Consider the following 16,485-nt stretch of genomic DNA (forward strand, 5'->3'; position numbering starts at 1 on the left):
TCTCTCTTCCTCTTCTTAAAAGGCCACAGTCCTATCAGATTAGAGCCCCATCCTATGGCCTCATTTAACCTTAATTGCCTCCTAAAGTCTCTAGCCCCATATATTTACACTGAGGATTAGGGCTTGAACATGAAGGGGCGGGGGGTAGTACACAATTCTGTTCAAAGCAGTGCCTACATTTTTTCCCCTGATTCTTCAGAAATCCTGTTTAATTTTGTTTCAGACAGAATTAGTTTAAGGCACTTGTTACTTTACAGTGTATCACAGAAATTTTATCGCAGTTTAATTTCATAAATCTTTTCCTCTTAGACACAAAATCGCATGAAGCTAATGGCTGACAATTATGAGGATGACCACTTCAAATCCTCCCATTCCAATCAAACCAATCATAAACCCTCCCCAGACCAGGTAAGACTGCTCTTGAATGTTTTATAAAAATAAATGTGCTTTTATTTTCATGTATTTTATGCTAGCATGTTACAGATTCCAGACTATAAGTTTAGAAAAATAAAAATAATCCGTTTCTGAAGTCTCCTTACTCGTGTTTTTAAACACAGATTTAATTTCTGTACAGGAAGGTGGTGCTAGACGATTCTGATTATTTTAAGAGGAGATACTCAAAAGATTTGAGGACTATAAGGAATCCTTGAATTGGGTTGAGAAAAAACAATTAACCTCAGAAATACATACTAATTTGTAAGTGTCCTACTTTTCCTGTTAAAACAATGCCTTATTAAAAAAAAAAAAAAAGACTCTTTCATTGTGAGCTCAATAAGACACAGCTCTGTTTAGAGATAACTGTTGTTTGGTTGCAGAATTTTAAATCTCTGATCATCACCTGTTATGAAGAGTGAAAATTTCTTCTTTCCCATTTCCTTGATTGATCCCTGCAGTGTTTATTATTCTCAAGGAAAATTGTAGCCTTCAACTTTTCGTCAATGCAAAAAAGGCATTGATGAGTCTGAAGGGAACCATATTCAACTCCAATCTTTTGGAAGAAGGGAACTCTCCCAAGATCTTGAAAATGATGGATGGGGAGAGTGGTGAACAGATTACCTCATATCCCATTGCCAAAAATCAAATTTCAACATCTCCATCACACTCAATCTTAAAATATATAGCTGAAGGGGAAAAAATAATAGTTAAGTAATTACATCCATATGACTAAAGAGTCAAGGGCAACTCCCCCACTAAATATCTCCACTGAATGATAGCCATGGCATTGTCTTAGAAGAAGAAATATTGCAGATGAGAGCAGCAACAATATCCAAATTGCAATTTTTTCCAAGATTCAGAAGGTATAGTCACAGTATTATGACATTTACTATGCCAGTTGAGGCAAGCCTTACATTTTAAAAAGGGAAAAACAATACCAGTCTTAATGTAGGCAGAATGCAGAACTGTCTACCTGATGTCAGGAGTCTTTCTTTGCCAAGAAATCATTTTGCTGTCTGTGCCTGTTCCTGATACTCAGAAGTAAATTTATGCCAGTGTACATAAGATGAGTATTAGATCCTAACCTTGAAACAGGTTTTGATAATGAATAAATATAAGGAATCAGATGCCTGGGAGTAGTGGGAAGAAAAAAAAAGAAAAAAAAAAAAAAAAAACCAAGGAAAGTTTGAAGAAAAGGCAAAATAAAGAAAAGCCTCCAACCTTGTAATTTTGCCCAGATCCAGCCCTGGATTAGAGATAGTGTCTTGGAAAGGTAGGAAGAGTAGAAGTGTAATGGCAAACTAATTACTAATTTGGGTAGGTTAGTGAATTTAGGGAATTCGAATCTAATATAAAAGAGTCAAGAAGTTAGAGACCATTTTCTTCTACTACATTATGCTTATGTCTTTGTTTTAAATACTAACCAACTCTTTTTCATTCCCATGCTGCTCTGGGGCATTGTTCCCTTTGTCATCTCTCTTCCCTAGGATGAGGAGGAGGGTATATGGGCATAGCCAATCAGATGCTCTTAGTTCAGCCATTTTGTTCAGAACGGTGAGAAACACCTTTCCTTAACTCTAGAAATGTTTATTGTTTGCTTTCAATTTTTTTTTTTTTTTTTACACAATCATTCTCACATCCTGTTTCTCTGTAATTCATGAAATTGTTTGGTGTGCTTTCTGTTTTCTGATTTTCACCTGATTCCTGTGTGTATTGCTATGCTTCTGACATAGTGGGGTTGGGTTTTATGGCCTTTTTTTTTTTTTTCTTTTTGTGTGTTAATAGTCACTTTTATAATTTCTTTTTTTACATTTTTGGGAGAACTTCCAGGGCATATATTTAAATTTGTCCTGTTTTGATCTTATTTATAAACTACCTTATCTAGTGTTATATTACAGTGTCCTGGTAAGGTTTATAGTGACTTGCATCAAACTGGAACTAGAAAATTGTTCAAATATTCTGCCAGTAGGCTTGAGGTCTACTTTTCATGATAATTAATTATAAATATATGTCTTTAAAAAAATTGTACTGTGAACTGAAACCTTTGGATTCTATCTATAAAAGGATTCTCTGAATTCTCAAGGTCAGTGGTTCTTATAGAGTGCCTACTAAGGACATCCCCTAGGGCTTTGGCATTACTCTCAAACTATCCTTAAAAATAAAAAGTAAAGAAGTAAAGGAAGACCTTTTAAAAAGTCAGTCTAAAGAATTCTTTATCCTCTCTTTTATGGATTGCTGCTGTGTTAAACAGTTGCCAGGACACTGTCTAGATTCTCCTTTCCAGGCCAATTGGCTAGAAAATATAGTCCAGCTGTGGCAGTATCTCCCTTTGATCTGATGCCCTGGAGGTTTGACTAAGGAAATCCTTTTCTTAGAAAAAATAATAATTACAATTAATAAGTTCACACATATTGGTGGCCTTGCACTCCCTGGATTCACTGCCCTTGCTTATTGGTGATCTCACTCTTTTGGAGTCAGTTCTCCCTGAAAAGTCTGTATCTTGGTGTTATACTTCTTAAAATGATGAGGACATGTGTAGATCTCTCACTAGCAAACACAGCCAAGAAGGATGATGAGGTAAGTTGTACAAAGGGGCATATACTGTGAAGATGGGATTCTTTCCAAATGACTTTATCCTGACGGTGTACAAGGCAAAATGTATACCAGCCAAAAAGCTATTTGGGTTAAAGCATTGCATGCCAAAGCTAAAGCTGAGCAAGTTCATGTGTTAATTCTCTTTATTTACACTCCCCTCTGCAAGGGTAGTTATTTATCATCATGAAGGATGTGCAGGCTATACAGTAGTTGTATAGAGAATACCAGTCCCTTCCTGCTAAAAGAACCTGCCTTGTCTATTTTGGCAGAACATAGGAGCTTCTTGGCATGCCTTAGTTGGAAGTAATTATATTGGTTGTATACCGTTTCTAGCCAATCAGAAGAAACAGGTTAATGTTACAGGAAAGAAGGCCCATAGATAACTTCACCAGGAGACTGAAAAATGAACAAACCTACACATAGACTTGTTCCTAAAGTCTCCATTTTATTTTCTCTTCTTCCCTAATAGAGTGACTCCTATCAAGAGTTCAAATGCTATTGATTTGGGTGGGTTTTTTTCAATTATTGCACTATTGAGCTTATTGCACGAAAATATTAACTGCCATGGATTTAACACAGTGCAGTTGTAATTAGCTGGCCTTAACTGGAGTTCCTATGATATGATCTTTCACGTTTTTAAAATGTGCTATAAATGTCATAATATCATAAGGGTTTTACCTTAAATGCATGAGTGACTCCTAAAACATTGCAGAATTCTAAGAAAATTTCAAATTTTTGAAATTGATGATTTACCTTATCAAACTTAAGAATATAAATAATGTTTTACATCTAAAACATTTTGTAACACAGTATATATATATATATGTCAGCAAAGCAGTCTTACTGGATATAATCAATACTGAGACAGGAATTGAATCCTAGAAGTATAGAGCTAAAAGGGTCTAGGCAATTTCACAAGAAGTGGGAGAACATAATGGTTAAGAGTCTAGGCTTTGGAGCAGAATGCCTCTGGTGGGATCATACCACCCCAGTGTATTAGCTTGTGACTTTGAACAAAGTATTTAGCCTCCTCATACTTCAATTTCTTCATCTTTCAAATGGAGGTTGTTGTGAGAAGTAGATGAATTGTTTGTTAGAGGCATAAACTCTGGAGCCAGACCACATATAACTTTGCATCTCGACTCCTCCACATTCTTTGTGGCCTAGGGAAATTAACTCAATCTTTGAACCCCAGTTTTTTGTAAAAATGGGTTTATTTTATTTTATTTTATTTTATTTTATTTTATTTTATTTTATTTTATTTTGAGAGAGAGTGTGAGAAGGAGGAAGGACAGAGAGGGAGAAGGACTATTAATATCTAGTCCAGTGCCCCCATTCTGTAGGTAAGGGTGTAATAAATAAATAAATAAATAAATAAATAAATAAGAGGATTTAGATGTGATGTTAAGGCCCCCAGGCATTTCTGTGGTCTGAAAAGAGGAACTAGTAGCTGATCTAAGACATATTGATGATTTTATCTCCTTTTTAATCACCAAAATTTTAATCTCTTATATGCTGAGGAATTTTTTTCCTTAAGAAACACCTTGAATTTTTCTATAAAAGAAATGTATTCATTGAAACTTTCTTTGAAAGAATTTGCTGTCAGGTAACCCTCCTGAGACACACAGAATAAAGCGAGTGTTACCTCCAGTTAGAAAGCATGAGAGTCCCTTCTCTCTCCCCTCAACCTATAGAAAATCCATGTGAAATGTGTCCCTGCTACTGTCTATCCTTTTAATCTGTTTTCTTTTTTTTTTAATTGTATGTATTTATTTATTTGTGAGAGAGAGAGAGAGAGACAGAGCAAGGACATGAGCAGGGGGAGGAGCAGAGGGAGAAGGAGAAACAGACTCCCCATCAAGCAGGGAGCCCGAAGCCAGAAGCTCAATCCCAGGATCCTGAGATCATGACCTGAGCTGAAGGCAGATGCTTGACTGACTGAGCCACACATGCGTCCCTGTTTTTTGTTGTTTTTTTTTTTCTTTCTGTGTTCCTTTAATAGTAGAATGTAGGCCCATTGGGAACAGGGACTTTAATATGTTTGCTTTTATATTTCTATCATCTAGAACAATGCCTGGTATCCAGTAGGCCCTCCTAAGTATATATTGAATTAATTAACTTCTAAATTCATGAGATCCAGAGAAGAAACAGTAATGTTTATATTGAAACTAGGAGCATTGAATTAGCTGTTAGCTTTAATATAAATATTACTAGTACAAGAAAGGGAAGTTTTGAAAGGGAAGATAGGAAGTGTCTAGAAACAAAAGACTTGTAGAGAGAAATGTTAAAAATTCAAAGGAAAGTCATAAGTAAGTCAGAGAATCTAGCTTCTGTAATTTCATGCTAAATAAAAAAAGAGTATAATTCAGAAATTTTTTCTACTTGAAAACTGAACATCTTTCAGGTGGAAACTTTTCTGCTAGTAGTGTGTGGTACATAGCCATCAAGAAGAGGTACCATGGCCATGTGTTCTTTGTGGACCTCATTCTGTGGAAGCACTTTGTAGACTAGCACCAGACCCCTCCAATAAAGGATGTACTTGTCACGAGGTTTAACAGTTGGTCTTGGTATCACACCATCCCACTGACTAAAATCTGGAAATGAGTTGCAGGACTATTAGATCAGCACTAAAGCTCTCAAAACATGATTTGAACCAGTGTGTTATGAACCTTTTCTTTTTTAATTAGAGATGATATCAGTGTTAAGCTTTTACAACAAGTGTTTTAAAAACAAGTCTCTTTTTCTTTTGGCATTTCCTTTTCCTTATGGTGTGTCCTAGTTGGGTTGTCCACATAATCTTATCAGCTTGAAACATCCTGAAAGTATTCTCTTGATTAGTACTACAGTGGAAATCTCTTAAATCTCCAGAGAATATGTCTCTAGAAGGGAAGTATTAGATTAAGATGTTACAAAATTGATTGGTGTAGTGAATTAGAATGTTTTGTCAGTGTGGTCCAAATTGTTTATTGGACCAGCTGTTTAAACAGTTTGGACCAATACCAGGATCAGTTTTTGACTTAACAGGCAAGAAAGAATTTGACCTTGTATTTTCAGAAGTGGATCAGAGATTTTAGCAAAATGCTTCTTTCTTTAAAACCCTGGAAAAGCCATTAGAATTTAGCAAGCGGGAGGATCCTAATTGCAGAGGAAAGTAACATCTGTTAAACACTATGGGCCACTTTCATATCTCTTACCCCATATTTAGTTTTCACAACCACTCTAAGATGTTTATAAATGAGGAAACAGAGTTCATGGAAGTTAAGTAATTTTCCAAGATTCACAGGTAACAGGTGGAAAACATTTAAACCCAGGACTGACATCAGATCCCGTGCCCTTTACATTATACCATAATTAAAAAAGAAGGAATATTCTACTTTAAAGTTCTTTGGACATAATAGACACTTGGTAGAAGTGTGTTGAATTGAATTGTATTCCTGTGTAGGAAAATAACAAAACAGTAAGGGATTTCCTTTATAAAAGGAACTTAAGTGGATTTCTGACCTCACTTTACTGATATTTTTTTTTTATAAATATAACTACCCAGAAATCTGGTGACAAATTTGGAACTGTAGAGATTAGGAACAAGAAGTGGATCTTGAAGGTTGGATAAAGTTGAGGTGGATGGAAGGCTTCTGAAAAAAGAATTTTAGATGGGAACCAATTTGAAGGAAGACCCTAAAAAGAAGAAGCGGTCAGTGTAGAAACCCAGCCTTTGGGCAGCCGGGGTGGCTCAGCAGTTTAGCGCCGCCTTCAGCCAGGGCATGATCCTGGAGACCTGGGATCAAGTCCCGCGTCGGGCTTCCTGCATGGAGCCTGTTTCTCCCTCTGCCTGTGTCTCTGCCTCTCTCTCTCTCTCTCTGTGTGTGTGACTATCATAAATAAATAAAGAAAAAAATATATATATATATAAAAAGAGAGAGAGAGAGACACACAGAGAGAGAGAGAGAGAGAGAGAGACACACAGAGAGAGAGAGAGAGAGAGAGAGAGAGAGAGAGGCAGAGACACAGGCAGAGGGAGAAGCAGGCTCCATGCACCGGGAGCCCGACATGGGATTCGATCCCAGATCTCCAGGATCGCGCCCTGGGCCAAAGGCAGGCGCCAAACCGCTGTGCCACCCAGGGATCCCCTTTGTGTGTGTCTCTCATGAATAAATAAATAAAATCTTTAAAAAAGAAAAATGAAGTATCTCTGATCCTCAATTAAAAAAAAAAAAAGAAAGAAAAGAAAAGAAACCCAGACTTGCTAGAATAGAGGGTGTCATTGTCCCTTTATTTTTTCATGGTTATGTCCCACCCGCATTTCTGTTTTAATATAGAGTAGCCATAATTCAAATTTTAAAAACCTGCAAATATGAGTATCTCACAAGAACAATTCATATTGAATTTTACAAAAGAATAAAATAGCAGTCAGCTTCCTCTGGACATTGTCTGAATCCCTGTGTTCTGAGTTGATTGCCTCTTCATCTAGTTCTGATGTTGTAGGGTCCTAGTCAGAATGTAGGCTTTTGGACCAGATTGCCTGGTTCCAAACCTCTGTGTATCTACTTTATTCATTTGTAAAATGGGAACAATATACCTACCTCGTTGGGTTATTGGGTAATTACATGATATAATATAAATAAAATGATTAATTGGGTGATTAAATGATATAATAAAAAGCCTTTAAAACTGTCTCCGTATGTCATGGTTGCTTGATTAATGTTAATCATTAATGTCTGCAACCTGTTGAAGTTGCGTTGAAGTTTACATGAAGGCATGTAAGTTACATAAACTTTACATGAAGTTTACATAATGAAGACACATGTTGACAGTTTACAGCATAATACCCATCTCCCTTTCTGCCTCCCTTCCTCTCTTACTGCATTCTCTTTTTTTCCTCTTAGTTCTCTTGTTCCTTTAAATAGGGAATTGGGTGAGAAGGATTCAAACTATACTTACACCAGGTAAACTCCAGTTTAATAGATAGCATTTCGTGTATACTCTCCTCAGAAATGTCTTAGCTAGTTCCTTCTTTGTCCTAGGTATACTGCCTACTTTCTGTGTTGCAGGTTTTTGTGTGGATGTAAATTTTCACCTCCTTTAGATAAATACCAAGGATCACAGATTACAGGATTATATAGTAAGAGTAGGTTTCTTTTTTTTTTTTTTTTTTTTTTTTTTTTTTTTTTTTATTTATGATAGGCACACAGTGAGAGAGAGAGAGAGAGAGGCAGAGACACAGGCAGAGGGAGAAGCAGGCTCCATGCACCGGGAGCCCGACGTGGGATTCGATCCCGGGTCTCCAGGATCACGCCCTGGGCCAAAGGCAGGCGCTAAACCGCTGCGCCACCCAGGGATCCCTAGGTTTCATTTTATAAACAAGAAACTGCCATAGTCTTCTAAAGTGTGACTATTAGGATTTGCATACCCACCAACAGTGAATGAGTCTGTGTTATTCTTGGCAGCATTTGGTGTTATCTGGATTTTGGTCATTTTAATAGATGTGTAGTGGCATCTCACTAGTTTTGTATTTCTCTGAAGACGTATTATGTGAAGCATCTTTTCACGTGCTTATTTTCCATCTGTATATCTTCTTTGGTGAGGTACATGTTAAGGTTTTGTCTTTGACCCAATTTTTTTTAAAGTGTTGTTTTCTTATTGTTGGGTTTCAAGAATTATTTGTATATTTTGGACAATAGTTCCTTATCAAATATGTCTTTTGCAGGTATCTTCTCCCAAAGTGTAGCTTGTCTTAAATCTTGAGATTGTCTTTCACATAGAAGTTTTATTTTAATGAAGCTGACCTTATCTGCCTTGAGCCCAGGGCCTGGGCCCACATCAGGCTCCCTGCATGGAGCCTGCTTCTCTTGCTGCCTTTCTCTTTGCCTCTCTTTCTGTGTCTCTCATGAATAAATAAATAAATAATCTTTAAAAAAAAAAAAAACTAGTCTCTAAGATTTTGTTGTATGTATCATATATCTTTCCATCTTACACGTCAGTTGATATCATTTTTTCATTACTTCAAAGTAAGTTAAGAAACATGGGGATCCCTGGGTGGCTCGGCGGTTTGGCGCCTGCCTTTGGCCCAGGGCGTGATCCTGGAGTCCTGGGATCGAGTCCCGCGTCGGGCTCCCAGCATGGAGCCTGCTTCTCCCTCCTCCTGTGTCTCTGCCTCTCTCTCTCTCTGTCATGAATAAATAAATAAATCTTTACAAAAAAAAAAAAAAAAAAAAGAAACACTTATATACATCACCCCCTGAGTATTAATTAAAGTCCAAAATAGGGCAGCTCGGGTGGCTTAGCGGTTTAGCGCTGCCTTCAGCCCAGGGCCTAATCCTGGAGACCCGGGATCGAGTCCCATGTTGGGCTCCCTGTATGGAGCCTGCTTCTCCCTCTGCCTGTGTCTCTGCCTCTCTCTGTCTCCTCTCTGTGTATTCTCATGAATAAATAAATAAAATCTTAAGAAATAAATAAATAAATAATAAAGTCCAAAATAAGTTTATGGATTTTTTTTAATTGAAATGCTCAAGTCTTAAGTTATACTATTCTATGATTTTTTACAAATATATATGCATACTTATGTAACCTAAACCCCTATTGAATAAAGAAGGAGTAGGCAAACTTTTTTTTTAAGAATCACATAGGATGGGTACCTGGGTGGCTCAGTTGTTGAGTATCTGACTCCTGATCTTGGTTCAGGTCTTGATCTCATAGTTGTAAGTTTGAGCCCTGCATTGGACTCCACACTGGTAATGGAGCCTACTTAAAAAAAAAAGTCACATAGTAAATATTAAGGTCTCTGTAGCAACTACATCTAGTTCTGATGTTGTAGGGTCCTAGTCTGTCACTGGAGTGAGAAAGCATCAGTGGACAATAAGTGATTATTAAGAATGGCTCTGTTCCAGTAAAGCTTTATTTATAGCTACTGAGATTTATTTCATAGAATTTCATATATCGGGCAGCCCCGGTGGCACAGCGGTTTAGTGCCGCCTGCAGCCCGGGGTGTGATCCTGGACACCCGGGATTGAGTCCCATATCGGGCTCCCTGCATGGGGCCTGCTTCTCCCTCTGCCTGTGTCTCTGCCTCTCTCTCTCGTTCTGTGTCTCTCATGAATAAATAAAAAATAAAATCTTTAAAAAAAAAGAAGAATTTTCATATATCATAAAATAGTTTTTTCCAACCATTAGAAAATGCAAAAACTATTCTTCGCCGGTAGGCATACAAAAAACGATGGCAGCTTTTGCCCATTGAAGTTTGCCCACTCCTGATACAGAACATTAACATCTCCCAAGAAAATTTTCTCTTGCCTTTTCCCAGTCTGTACCTACTCTTACACCTACAGACACAGTTAATGTTTTTGTTTGTTTGACATAAATTAGTTTTCTGTTCTAGAACCCCATATAAATGGAATCGTATAGTCTGTACTCTTGTGTAAAACTACTTTTACATTTAAAATTCATTCTTTTTTTTTTTTTTTTTTTTTATTAAAGACCTAAATGTGAGACCCAAAACCATAAAAATCCACTAAGAGAGCACAGGCAGTAATTTCTCTGACATCAGCTGTACCAACATCTTTCTAGATATGTCTCCTGAAGCAAAGGAAACAAAAGCAAAAATAACTATTGGGACTACATCAAAATTAAAAGTTTCTGCACAGCAAAGGAAACAGCCAACAAAACTAAGATACAACCTACTGAATAGAAGAAGAAGATATTTGCAAATGACATATCTGATAAAGTGTTACATATCCAAAATATGTAAAGAACTTAGACCTAACTCAACACCAAAAAAACAAATAATCCAATTAAAAGATGGCAGAAGACATGAATAGATATTTCTCCAAAGAAGACATCCAGATAGCCCACAGACACATGAAAAGATATTCAACATCTCTCATTATGAGGAAAATGCAAATCAAAACCACAGTGAGATATCACCTCACACCTGCCAGGATGACTAAAATCAAAAGGTCAGAAAATAACAAGTGTTGATGAGAATATGGGGAAAAAAGGAAACCTGATGCTCTCTTGGTGGGAATGCAAACTTGTGCAGCCAATGTGGAAGACAGTATTGGAGATTTCTCAAAAACTAAAAACAGAACCACCAGGAGCTCCTGAGTGGCTCAGTCAGTTGAGCATCTGATTCTTGATCTCAGCTAGGTCTTAATATCAGGGTCATGAGTTCAAGCCCCACCTTACGCTCAATGCTGGGCATGGAAAAAATATATATAACTGCCCTATGATCCAGTAATCATACTACTAGGTATTTAGCCAAAGAATACAGAAACACTAATTTGAAGGGATATATGTGTCCTTCTGTTTATTGCAGCATTATTTACCATGGCTAAATTATGGAAGCAACCCAAGTGTCCATCAAAAGATGAATAGATACAGAAGATATGTGTGTGTGACAGAATATTATTCAGCCATAAAAAAGAATGAAATCTTGTCATTTGCAGCAACATGGATGAAACTAGAGAGTATAAGGCTAAGCTTAAAAAGCCAGTCAGAGAAAGACAGATACCATATAATTTCACTAATATGTATAAATTTAAGAAACAAAAAATGAATAAAGAAAAAGAGAGAAACCAAAAAACAGACTCTGAACTACAGAAAACACTCTGATGATTATGAGAGGAGATGGGTAGGGGATGGGTGAAATAAAAGGAGATTAAGAGTACACACTTATGATGAGCAGTGAGTAATGCATAGAATTGTTGAATCACTATATTGTACACCTAAAACTATTATAACACTGTATGTTAACTATACTGGAATTAAACTCATTCATTTTTATTGCTGAGTAGTATCCCATTGTGTGATGACTGATCACAGTTTATTTGGATCTCTTGAATAATCTGGCCTGTTTTCAGTTTGGGACAATTATGGATAAAGCTACTATGAACATTCTTACACATGTCTTTTGGCGGACATATGCTTTTATTTTTTGGGGTAACTACCTACAAATAGACTTGCCTTAGTTACATCATAGTTATGTATTGAGTTTTATAAGAAACTGCTACTTTTTCAAAGTGGTTATATCATTTAATGCTCCCATCAGCAACAAATAGGAGTTCTGGTTGCTTCATATCTTTCTAACATTTGATACTTTCCATATTTTTAATTTTGACCATTTTTATGGCTGTGTAGAGGTATTTCATTGTGGTTTTCATTTTAATTCTGCTACTGATTAGTGATGAACACTTTGTCATCACTGTGTGTTGAGTGGCTGTTTGTATGTAGTCCTTTCTGAAGCATCTGCTCCGATGTGTATTTTTAATTGGATTTTATCTTAATATTAAGTTATAGGCATTCTTTATATGGCTTAGCTACCAGTCCTTTTTGAGAAAAATATTTTGCAAATATTTTCTCCTAGTCTGTGGCTTGTGTATTCAGTTTTTCAGTGGTGCCTTTTCATTATCAGAAGTCTTTAATCTGTTGAAGTTTTTAATGGTTATTGCTTTCTGGGTTCTAAGAAACTTTTGCATAACATGTAAGAGCTAAAATATTTCCCCCTGTTTTTTTCCTTTTTCCAGACACTATTGTTTTGTTTCCATGTTTATTTCTATAACCCATCTCAAATTAATTTTGGTGTATATTAAGGTAGGAGTCAAGGTTCTTTTTTTCCCGAATGTATATCCAATTGTTCTTAAATACCGTCCTGTCTCCATGGATTTCTGTGCACCTTTGTAAAAAAAAAAAAAAAAAAAAAAAAAAAAAAGATATAAATATGTATCTATGTTTGTGCCTTCTATTTTCTTTCATCATTTAATTTGATCTATATTACCACACTGTCTTAACCATTATAGTTTTATAACGTGTTAAAGTCAGATAGTCTCTTTCCAATTGTTAATTTTTTTTTAATTTTTTTTATTTATTTATGATAGTCACACAGAGAGAGAGAGGCAGAGACACAGGCAGAGAGAGAAGCAGGCTCCATGCACCGGGAGCCTGACGTGGGATTTGATCCCGGGTCTCCAGGATCGCGCCCTGGGCCAAAGGCAGGCGCTAAACCGCTGCACCACCCAGGGATCCCCCAATTGTTAATCTTTTTAAAGGTGTTTTAGTTATTTCAGGTTGTTTGTATTTTCATATAAATTTCAATTTGTCAGTTTCTATGACAAATCCTGCAGGAGGGGTATTGAGGTTGTATTGATTCTGTAAATCAATTTGGGAACAGTTGACATCTTAACTTTAAGTCTTTCAAATCAGGGGGAGGAGCAAGATGGCGGAGGAGTAGGGTCTCCAAATCACCTGTCTCCACCAAACTACCTAGAAAACCTTCAAATTATCCTGAAAATCTATGAATTCGGCCTGAGATTCAAAGAGAGACCAGCTGGAATGCTACAGTGAGAAGAGTTCGCGCATCTATCAAGGTAGGAAGACGGGGAAAAAGACATAAAGGAACAAAGGCCTCCAAGGGGGAGGGGCCCCGCGAGGAGCCGGGCTGAGGCCGGGGCGAGTGTCCCCAGGACAGGAGAGCCCCGTCCCGGAGGAGCAGGAGCTGCACCGACCTTCCCGGGCGGAAAGGGGCTCGCGGGGAGTTGGAGCAGGACCCAGGAGGGCGAGGATGCCCTCGGGCTCCCGGGGACAGTAACAGCAACTGCGCACCCAGGAGAGTGCGCCGAGCTCCCTAAGGGCTGCAGCGCGCACGGCGGGACCCGGCGGGACCCGGAGCAGCTGAAGGGGCTCGGGCGGCGGCTCCGCGGAGGGGGCTGCGGGGCCCCGGGAGCAGCTCGGAGGGGCTCGGGCAGAAGAAGAGGCTCCGTGCGGTGGGGGCTGCGCGGTTCCAGGAGCAGCTCGGAGGGGCTCGGGCGGCAGCTCCGCGGAGGGGGTTGCGCGGCCCGGGAGCGCGAATCCACCAGCGCAGGCTCCGGAGCACAGGGCGCCGGGACACAGCCCAGGATCCCGCCTCCCCCGGGACAGGCAGAGGCCGGGAGGGCCCAGGACAGCAAGGACGCTCCTGCCCCAGCTGAGCAGATCAGCGGCCCCGCCCCGGAGCCTCCAGGCCCTGCAGACGGAGTTCCTGCCGGAGCTGAATCCAGGTTTCCAGAGCTGCCCCGCCACTGGGGCTGTTCCTCCTGCGGCCTCACGGGGTAAACAACCCCCACCGAGCCCTGCACCAGGCAGGGGCACAGCAGCTCCCCCAACTGCTAACACCTGAAAATCAGCACAACAGGCCCCTCCCCCAGAACACCAGCTAGACTGACAACTTCCAGGAGAAGCCAAGGGACTTAAAGTACACAGAATCAGAAGATACTTCCCGGTGGTTCTTTTTTTGTTTGTTTGTTTTTGTTTTTGTTTTTGTTTTTGTTTTGTTTTGCTTTTTGATTTGTTTCCTTCCCCCACCCCCTTTTTTTCTCCTTTCTTTTTCTTTCTCTTTTTCTTCTTTTTTTTTTTTTTCGTTTTTTTTTTTCTTTTTCTTCCCTTTTTTTTTCTCTTTCTCTTTTCTTTCCTTCTTTCTCTCCTCTCTTTTTCTCTTTTTCCCAATACAACTTGCTTTTGGCCACTCTGCACTGAGCAAAATGACTAGAAGGAAAACCTCACCTCAAAAGAAAGAATCAGAAACAGTCCTCTCTCCCACAGAGTTACAAAATCTGGATTACAATTCAATGTCAGAAAGCCAATTCAGAAGCACTATTATACAGCTACTGGTGGCTCTAGAAAAAAGTATAAAGGACTCAAGAGACTTCATGACTGCAGAATTTAGAGCTAATCAGGCAGAAATTAAAAACCAATTGAATGAGATGCAATCCAAACTAGAAGTCCTAACGACGAGGGTTAACGAGGTGGAAGAACGAGTGAGTGACCTAGAAGACAAGTTGACAGCAAAGAGGGAAACTGAGGAAAAAAGAGACAAACAATTAAAAGACCATGAAGATAGATTAAGGGAAATAAACGACAGCCTGAGGAAGAAAAACCTACGTTTAATTGGGGTTCCCGAGGGCGCCGAAAGGGACAGAGGGCCAGAATATGTATTTGAACAAATTCTAGCTGAAAACTTTCCTAATCTGGGAAGGGAAACAGGCATTCAGATCCAGGAAATAGAGAGATCCCCCCCTAAAATCAATAAAAACCGTTCAACACCTCGACATTTAATTGTGAAGCTTGCAAATTCCAAAGATAAGGAGAAGATCCTTAAAGCAGCAAGAGACAAGAAATCCCTGACTTTTATGGGGAGGAGTATTAGGGTAACAGCAGACCTCTCCACAGAGACCTGGCAGGCCAGAAAGGGCTGGCAGGATATATTCAGGGTCCTAAATGAAAAGAACATGCAACCAAGAATACTTTATCCAGCAAGGCTCTCATTCAAAATGGAAGGAGAGATAAAGAGCTTCCAAGACAGGCAGCAACTAAAAGAATATGTGACCTCCAAACCAGCTCTGCAAGAAATTTTAAGGGGGCCTCTTAAAATTCCCCTTTAAGAAGAAGTTCAGTGGAACAGTCCACAAAAACAAAGACTGAATAGATATCATGATGACACTAAACTCATATCTCTCAATAGTAACTCTGAATGTGAACGGGCTTAATGACCCCATCAAAAGGCGCAGGGTTTCAGACTGGATAAAAAAGCAGGACCCATCTATTTGCTGTCTACAAGAGACTCATTTTAGACAGAAGGACACCTACAGCCTGAAAATAAAAGGTTGGAGAACCATTTACCATTCGAATGGTCCTCAAAAGAAAGCAGGGGTAGCCATCCTTATATCAGATAAACTAAAATTTACCCCAAAGACTGTAGTGAGAGATGAAGAGGGACACTATATCATACTTAAAGGATCTATTCAACAAGAGGACTTAACAATCCTCAATATATATGCTCCGAATGTGGGAGCTGCCAAATATATAAATCAATTATTAACCAAAGTGAAGAAATACTTAGATAATAATACACTTATACTTGGTGACTTCAATCTAGCTCTTTCTATACTTGATAGGTCTTCTAAGCAAAACATCTCCAAAGAAACGAGAGCTTTAAATGATACACTGGACCAGATGGATTTCACAGATATCTACAGAACTTTACATCCAAACTCAACTGAATACACATTCTTCTCAAGCGCACATGGAACTTTCTCCAGAATAGACCACATATTGGGTCACAAATCGGGTCTGAACCGATACCAAAAGATTGGGATTGTCCCCTGCATATTCTCGGATCATAATGCCTTGAAATTAGAACTAAATCACAACAAGAAGTTTGGAAAGACCTCAAACACATGGAGGTTAAGGACCATCCTGCTAAAAGATAAAAGGGTCAACCAGGAAATTAAGGAAGAATTAAAAAGATTCATGGAAACTAATGAGAATGAAGATACAACCGTTCAAAATCTTTGGGATGCAGCAAAAGCAGTCCTAAGGGGGAAATACATCGCAATACAAGCATCCATTCAAAAACTGGAAAGAACTCAAATACAAAAGCTAACCTTACACATAAAGGAGCTAGAGAAAAAACAGCAAATAGATCCTACACCC

The 16,485-nt window shown here is 38.7% G+C and overlaps 1 protein-coding gene across 30 annotated transcripts in view; it reads left to right on the plus strand.

The window, feature by feature from the left end:
• The window catches only part of ERC1 (ELKS/RAB6-interacting/CAST family member 1), a 545,178-nt gene that overhangs the window by 452,796 nt on the left and 75,897 nt on the right, over nucleotides 1-16,485 (plus strand). For 19 of the 30 annotated variants that reach the window (XR_012017867.1, XR_012017869.1, XM_072799507.1 and 16 more), the window contains one exon: nucleotides 310-408. Coding sequence is in view for 17 of the 30 variants with exons in the window: in XM_072799507.1 (XP_072655608.1) it covers nucleotides 310-408 (99 nt within the window). In the remaining 13 variants the exon portion in view is untranslated. Of the gene's footprint in view, nucleotides 1-309; nucleotides 409-1,922; nucleotides 1,990-3,499; nucleotides 3,538-16,485 lie in introns of those variants that run through there. The other 11 variants (XR_012017870.1, XR_012017874.1, XR_012017871.1 and 8 more) reach the window with 3 other exon arrangements.

This window comes from Canis lupus, chromosome 25, assembly GCF_048164855.1.
Source record: "Canis lupus baileyi chromosome 25, mCanLup2.hap1, whole genome shotgun sequence".
NCBI lineage: Eukaryota > Metazoa > Chordata > Mammalia > Carnivora > Canidae > Canis > Canis lupus.